General features: G+C 41.0%; 1 protein-coding gene across 1 annotated transcript in view; it reads left to right on the top strand.

The window, feature by feature from the left end:
- Positions 1-8,419, top strand: part of ST8SIA6 (ST8 alpha-N-acetyl-neuraminide alpha-2,8-sialyltransferase 6) — a 110,199-nt gene that overhangs the window by 53,586 nt on the left and 48,194 nt on the right. The window contains exon 3 of the mRNA XM_011364370.2: positions 2,103-2,192. Within this exon, the coding sequence (XP_011362672.1) occupies positions 2,103-2,192 (90 nt within the window). The remainder of the gene's footprint in view (positions 1-2,102; positions 2,193-8,419) is intronic.

Genomic DNA, 8,419 nt, shown 5'->3' with positions numbered 1-8,419 from the left:
GATAATACATTCAGGAGGCACAGAAGGTGAGGCATGGAGACAGAAGGAGGCAGGAGAAGGGAGGTGGCGGGGGAGGGGTGAAATTATATCAGGATAAAGAGGGATTTTATGAGCCCATATGTACTCCGTGCACAGTGCTTTTCTGAGAAATATTGGAGAATTAATTATGAATCTTTCTTGTTTATACCTTTACCTGTACACCTCCCGCTCCCTCACCTCCCGTATCCAATTTATTTTGAAGCCTTGTCAGTCTTATCTCCAGAACAGATCTCGAATCTGTCAGCTCCTCTTCTGGCTGATAGTGTGGTGCTATCTTCGGTGCACTTCTGTGTCCTGACCTCCCTTCTTCCTGGGCACTCAGGATGGTTGCTGTTTTCTGATTGCCACTTTGCAATCAGGTCAGGCATGCGACTGGTTCTGGCCGGGCTAGAGTGTTCAGATACAAGGTAAGGCCATCCAGTACATTCTTGGAAGCAGGTTGTTGCAGAGAAGGTGCCCCAAGACCAAAGCAGTCTGGATCCCTAAAGTGAGTGCAGCACAGCTGTCCTATAAAGCCACCCAGACATGCAGTGGGCATGTCAGGAGCAAGAAATGAAGCTTTGTTATGGAGAGCAACTATGAGTTGTTTTTTTGACAACAATAGACATCATAGTCTATTCTGTCTCAATTAGTAAAGCAAGGCGCCATCATCTCTCTCCTGGAACTCTACAGAAACCTCCTTACTTTCCTATCTTGTCTGTAGCCCTACTTCTCCTCATTTCATTTCTCTGCATAGTGACCTTCTTAAAACATACGTCAAGTCACATCTCTCTCCTGCCCCAACGTTCTGTTGCTTCCCCTTCTTATTTGGATAAATTCTAAACAGGGCTGGCCAGGCTTGTGTGCTCTGCCCACCGCTCACTACTCCAAACACCTTTTAGCCTTTAGCCTTGGGCCCCACCTGCCTTCCTTGAGTTCCTCAAACATTCTGGGCTGCTCCCCATCCGAGGACCTTTGCCTATGCTTTTCCTTCTGCCCGGAATGTTCCCCCCACTCCCCAAAGTTCATCTAGCTCACTCGAATTACCCTTGAGATCGCTACCTAAATAACACTACCTCAGAGGCCCCCTCAGCATGCAGGGGTCTCCTGTTACACTCCTCCATGGCACCCACTGCTTTTTCGATGACTCTAATCACAGTTCGTAATTCTGTATTCATTTGTATGGGTTTTGTTTGTTTGTTTGTTTGTTTGATAAATATCTTTTTTCCTAACCAGACTGCAAGCTCCATTAGAGAAAGGGACCATGTCTGTTTTTTCCGCAGGGTGCTCCATATCCTAAGCATCCAGCCCATATTAGGTTCTCTTTAGCAGATGCCTTCAGCATGATTAAATAAATGCAATAACAGTAAATCAGAGTTGTATGCATTGCTTTGAAGTCTAAGGAAAGTGAGAGTTGACATTTTTTGAGCATTTACTATGTTAGGCATGGTACCAAGTGCTTTACATTATTTTCTATGTCATGTATCAATCATGACAATAACACTATGAGGGAAAAACTAGAGATGTGGAAAGGGATGCCTAGAGTGGTTAGCTAGTGGGCAGCCCAACGCCATAACCCATTTCCTTCTCTTGTTTTTTGATTTGGTTTTGTTCCGATTCTAATTTTCCAGGTACATAAATAATAGCAACAGACCCTCTATCACAGCTATATCATAATCAAAGGCCAGATTTACCTTGCGCTATTTTTGGAGAGAACTGTGTCTGCATGCTTCCTACCAGAGACAACATTTAAAAAAAAAAAAATAAAGCCTGCTTACATACACAATGATTAAAAATATTAAATAAGTTGTTCATTGTACATACTAACCTCAAATTATAAAAATATAAAGTCTTCTATAGGGAGTTCTTTTCTCTTTGGCTTTATAGTATGTTTTTTTCTTTGTTCCTTTGTTTACTTAGACCCGTCAGAGGTGAAAATATCAATTTCCTTTTCCACAGAGAAATCCAATAATGGAAGAAAAATTGGACTTCAGTTGGGCACATGTTATCAATTAAGTCCGATTTTTTTTAACAATAAACTCATTTTAAATCAATCATTTCTTTAAATCTCTTTCATGGAACAGCACCTATCCGAATGAGAAGTCACTTCAGCTGACAGAGAGATGCACAAATCTGCAAGATGGCTTTAAGACGTTATCTAACAAAACGAAACGGTGAGTTCTGCTCTTCACATTTGATTTAATTTTAAAATAAGTGTTTCGTATTCAAAATGTTTGACGGCATCTTCAGAAACATCTGAGACTGTGTTCGTGCTCAGGCTTGACCTTGGGCTTGGAGATGCTCCCATGGGTGAGGAGGATAGATGAGGGACAGAACAGTGCAGACCAGGGTTGGGATGCTGGCAGTGGGGACATGCTCATCTGTCCCTGGTCCACTAAAAACTCTATGTGGTTTTGCTGGCTTAACTTTTATAGGCCCTCAGTCTTTTTGAGAATCCTACAAGCATTCTGGACCTGATTTTAGAAAAATATATACTTATGTGGACTTGCTCATAGTCACAGAAGAGGTGATATATTTACCCTTAGTCCCAGCCGTGGCTCAGGCCCAACTTCCCCATGCCTGCTTTCAATCCTGGATTTTAGAGAGTTCATGACACCATCTTCTCCAGATGGGGGAAAAGGGCATCTAAAAGCTCCCAAGGCTTCAGACATAGAAGAGGCACTGGCGGCCTGAGTTTGATGGCAGCTGCTCTGCCTCACTTGGATCTAAAAAGAGGAGAGTCTGACTGTGCTGGCCGAGGACACAACTGTGGTTCCGCCTGTAACCTCCCTCAAGGGAACTGACCTGGGTTGCATTTCGCCGTGGACTTGACAAAGTTGGAACATTGTTTAGGGTAAGAGGCATATAGCAGATTTCCTCATGCCCGTCTCAAGCAAGAGATGCCTAGTGACCTTCCCTCTTCTGTATTTTTATATTTTTCTCTTTCTCTTCTTGAAAATTCTCTCTCTTCAATCTCTCTCTCTCTCTCTCTCTCTCTCTCTCTCTCTCTCTCTCTCTCTCTCTCTCTTTCTCACACACACATACACACATATCTTCCTCTTTTAATTTTAAATATAGTGTTTGGGAGAGGAAGGGGTTAAAGAGCCTGCCTAAAATGCATTTATTTCCTTCCCTGGGGGTGTGAGTGGTTATACTGGGGGTGTTGAGTTGGGGGGGGTGGACCAAGGCTGGCAACCTGGTCTCATCTCTTTGTAACTGCACCTCTGGGTCATAGACTAATGACATTTGCTAGGAGGAAGAGATCTTATCCACTGAAAGCCCCTTGCAGGCTCTTCCTGGCTCAGGTATTACTAATAGTAAATGGAACCACGGCTGTGTGAGACAGATGTCCCTGGAGAGTGGCACCCAAGCCATCCAACTCTCTGGGTGTAAAAATGCTCCTGCTGTGGGAAGAACCCCATGGACCTCACTTCAAGACCTCACCTTCTCTTCTGGGCCACAGGTGCATGTCCAGTGCAGGAAGACAGGACCAGAGAGGCCACAGTTAATGTCCCAGGTACTCTCTGCTTTGTCTGAGCCCCTTGACTGATTATGTCCTTGAAATTATTAGGAAAGCCTGATACTAGGTGAGATCTCTGTTTTGAGTTAATCTGGGGCGATGGTCCAGCCCTGTATGTCTGCTCAGTTTATTCCAAAAGGATAGTTCTAACATAATTTTTGTTTTCTTTAAATTCCAACTGACAGTCCTTGGCTCCCTAGAGAAATCTACTGTGACGAGGACCTTCCATTTGCCACACCCGATCCATATGTCTCTTCACTATAGTTTAATCTGTCTTTCTTGGCTCCAGGATGCCAAACTATGAAGACTTCATCTGTAGGCTGTTTGCTCCTTTGTCATCTGGTTTTCTTTGGACTTGACCCAGAGGAGAGCCCTAGATATTGATCGGAAAGAGGGAGGAAGGAAGAGAAGCTTCTCGTGGTGTTGCTGCAGGTTAATTACATCCTCGACCGCAGGAAAGCATTTCATCCTGAATGAAGGCCTTGACTTTTGTTATGACTCTTCCCTCCCCTCCCCTCCCTTGGACTCTTCAGCTTAGAGATAAACTGTCATTAGTCCCCTGATATTGTACTTGGATTTCCTTACATTTGGCCTAGGACTTGGGACAAGTCTCTTCTTTAAGGTTTTCTTAAATGGCAGAGTTTGGGAGGGCCACCATTCCTGCCAGGACCTTCCCGCACCACAGATTGGCTAGAATGAACACCTGCAAATGCTTCTCTTCTTGAGTGAGAAATTCATTGAATTTGGGGGTAAACCTGAAGTAGCTCAAGCATTATAGATGGCACCACACGGACCTTTTGATGGCGTTGGAGCCATTGTTTGGTATATTTGCTGAATTCTTTCTGAAACTTTTCTCAAGAGACTCGAGTTCCAAACCTCTTGCATACCCCTCCATGCCTCAGATAGATGGCACTACACCTCGTGAAAAGTAGAACTTGAGAAAACTGGTCTTTGCTTCACTGTCCCCTGTGATGAGGTAGTTGTATTCCTTGCCCAACTTGTGAATCAGTGTGTGGAAGTTGCTGTGGCTGTGCCTTTTTTCTTCCTTGCCTTTGACTCTCCTCAACGCTCTTCCTGACATACACTAGTTTTGCTCCCCAAAGTGACAAAAGTCCTCACCAGAAGGATGATCATGGCCATGCATCGGAACAAAGCACTTGAGTCAGCATGGGGGGAAATTCTTTCATGATGGAAGGTATTCTTTTTCAAGGCAGAGAATTTTACAACTCTTTTGTGGGCATCAGCAAAATGGTTAACGGCGGTATGCTAATGAGAATGCCTGTGCACATGCTCACGTGTTCACGCTCTCACTTTTTCCCTGTTGTTTTGTATTTGGGGCTGAGACCTTTTCTCAGCTCTTCTTTAGGGGGATGCCTTTCCATTACGTGCACGATTTTCAGCTAGCTTATGTAATTAGCCTGCACTGCTATTCTGTTCTGCAAAGGTCCAGAGAGAGCAGGTGGGAATTGCCCACCATTGTGAAAGTGTTCTTTTGCACACAGACTAATTTTTTCAGTCGTATTGTCTGTTGTCAGGAATTGGGTGTTCTGCAGCTAGTGCCATTGCAGATTTACGGGGGACAATCAGGAGAGCTATGCAGCGTGTGGTGATAAAAAGTCATTTCATTTTCTTAGGAATAATTATTTAGCTCTATTTTTGTCATGGTCTGTTGCAGTCTTAGAAATTTCTCTTTGTTCAGCCAATTTGTCCCTTTCAGGTTTCTAAAATCGAATTTAGGAAGACGAAATTGTAGTGGGAGGGTAACCAGTGCTCTTTTTCTCCACTGGTCTTGACTATATTTTTGAATAAAAGAAAATTAAACAGTTGCCTTTCCGAGAATGGGTGGGATAAGATACTGTCCATCACAAGTCTTTATTCTCTGTTTAAAACCATGAACTCCAAAGAGCTTATTCAGGATTTTCTCCCTGGTGCCTAAAACAGGCTCAGTGAATAGTAGTTGCTCAGTAAAATTTGTCGACTAAACTTATGAATGAATAAATATCCTTCTTAAGTCTTCGAAGCATTTCTTCTACCATCTCTAATTTCTAACTCTTAAAAAATTATCTTGAATTCCATAAACGTCAACTCCTTTTTGAAATCAATTTTTAACTTCTCTGACTCTTTTTCTTCCTTTGAATCTTCAGGGTTTTTTTTCCTCTACCTTATGTTCTTTTCTCCCTGAATGTTCTTCTGGATTTCTTCAGCCCAGCCCTTTTCACCAGGTTATCTCCCAGTTAAAATATTATACTGTACTAAAAATGCTACATAGCCACCTTAGTACTACTAGTTTGCTTATTTCTCAGTATTGCAAAGATCATTTGTAATCTTTTCTGCTTATATTTTTAGAAAAATGATAGTCGTATAGATAACCAAGCTGTCCACCTTAGTCCACATTGCTTTTGACCAATGAACTGATTTTTCTAAGAGCAGATGCTTCCTGGGGGCTGGCCTAGGAAATCAACTCATTTCTCTCTCACCTGTTTTTTTCTGCTTCTGTGGCTGTGCCTTTTTCTTCCTTGTATTTCTCTTTCATTTTTCCCAGATGATCCTGGATCCTCCCCAAATTTGTATTTATACTTGTTCAGTTTCTGCCATTTGGTCAGGGTAGACGAACCGCTCTAGCAAAATCTCCCAGAATGCAATGTTATAACACAAAATTTTACTCTCTCTCATACAACATTCAATATAGATATTCATTCTTGATTAGGCAACTCTCCCCTGAGTATTGACTTATGGATTCTGGCTCCTACCATCTTCCTGTGTAGCCACGTTCAACAGATGATCACAGGCTTGCTGCCGAAGGTAAAGATGCTATGGAGAAAGTATATACAGCTTGAAGGGGACACACATTACCTCCATTGTCTGGGACTGGCGCATCTAGATGTTTAGGGCCGTGTGACTGGTTTTGGTGAACAGAATGTTGCCATGTGATTGGCACTGGGGAATGTAGTGTGTGGCTGAGAGGCTGCTTGCAGCAGCAATTGCATGCTCTGAAAGGAAGCATCAATCAGTGGTGGTTAACCAGATACTTCTGCCACGTATGTATTGAGTAACTCTACCAATCTGATCATTCTATTGACTGTAGGCCCCTGAGGTGTTTCTTAAAGGTGGGAAAAACGTTTTTTTGTTTTTTGTTTTTTTTAAATAACAGCAATCTTATATCATTTAAACACTAGAGTAATTACAAAAGTGTCTCTAGTGAAAGGAAATTATTTAGAGATCTTCTCAAGAATGGAGTGTAAGCCATTGTAGTATAAACTTCCTTAGTGCAACCACTAAGACATCAAAGAGTCACTTGCATCGAGATAACTTTTTTGGTAAGATTCAAATTCTCATAATTAAGATTTGGAAAATTGCTTTCGCGTAGACTTAAACTGTGTACTACTTGGTGAGTGCGTATGTTCAATGAGCTGCTTTGCATAGTGCCATAATAGACTTTTTTGAGAGGTAATATCTTAATGGGGTACCATATAGATGCCAGTTAGAAGGCACCCTTTTTCAGGTTAAAAGGCAAAGGAAATAGAAAACTGGCCCTATATGTTCTTCGCTACTTATTATCTTGGAGAGTACAACGTGGCCTGAATTGCAGCTTGAAAAGAAAAGATAAAAATTAGATCAAACTTCAGAAAACCCAAATGTGAGCATATCACTTGACAGCCTGCGAACTAAGCAGGTATTCCTAAATTTCAACTTGTCTGTCCGGAAAAACAATTTTTGGTCATATATAAGATTTTCTTGACATCTAATGATAAATGAGTTGTTTCTACTCAGCTCTATATCTATTGTACTTTTATTGCTTCTGAGAGTGATATCCATATTTTTGTCTGTCTTCTCACCTCAGACCTCTTAACTTGCCTTTCCCAATCAGCTTTTAAGGGCTCCAAAATCTGGCTTTCCTTCCTTTCCTTGGTATAGAGCTCAGAAAGAAGCTAACACAAAATAGCCACCCATAGCAGCATGGTACATTCTTAATATCCTGGGCAATTTCTCCTGGTACCCAGAGCAGTTGGCCGTGTTTGCTGACATAAAATTTTAAGTTGGGGCAGATGAGTTAATATCAAGGCTGTGACTGAATATTCTCTCTCTCTCTCTCTCTCCTCCCCCCCCATTTATGCTAAACAAAAATAAGCCCAAATCTATTAAAAGGTGGTTTGACCATCATTCTGTATCCCAAAGAATACATTTAAAAAATAATCATAGAATCTAAGAACTTGAAAGAATAATCTCTTAAATTCTTTTAATCCATATCCTTTTTTCTGTTCTTCTCATGAACATGTATGACTTTCATTTTTCTTAAAAAAACGTAATTCCCTCAGTTAAAAGATAAAAAAAGATAAAAAAAAGTCATAACTTGTTCAAAGTCAGACAACCAGTTAGTGGGAAGGTGAGAAATAATGTTTTTGTGTGTATGGTTGTTGATGTTGCAAAATAACCAGCATAATCCTAATCTGAATTTCTTAATTAATACTTGGTAAGAGTTGTTTAGTATCATTTTTTACTATGCTGCAAGGCCGAGGTAGTGTATTAGATTGTGACTGTTTGTCAGTGGAAATGAAACTGCATTTTCCCTCAGGAAAACTGAAACATTGACTTTCTAGTTATGCTACAATGTCTATTATATATTCACGTCAGAAAGCTTTCTCACACTTGCTCAAATAACTAGTTATATGAAAGACACCTTTAATAGAAAGACAATGACAATATAAATAATCACACATATTTAAAGTCATTAAGAAATAATTGGAATTATTTGCTATTTTAGAAGTGGTACACAGAAAGAAAGTAGATCTGTTACTTTTGTTCAACATTTCCAAATATAACAGGTAATGTTAAAGGTCTCTAGTTTAATTATTACTTGTGGTAGCCAGACGTCCAAGATGG

Source organism: Pteropus vampyrus, unplaced genomic scaffold, assembly GCF_000151845.1.
Source record: "Pteropus vampyrus isolate Shadow unplaced genomic scaffold, Pvam_2.0 Scaffold96, whole genome shotgun sequence".
Lineage (NCBI taxonomy): Eukaryota > Metazoa > Chordata > Mammalia > Chiroptera > Pteropodidae > Pteropus > Pteropus vampyrus.
The sequence above is the reverse complement of the archived record's forward strand: the minus strand, read 5'-3'. Positions and strand labels throughout refer to the sequence as shown.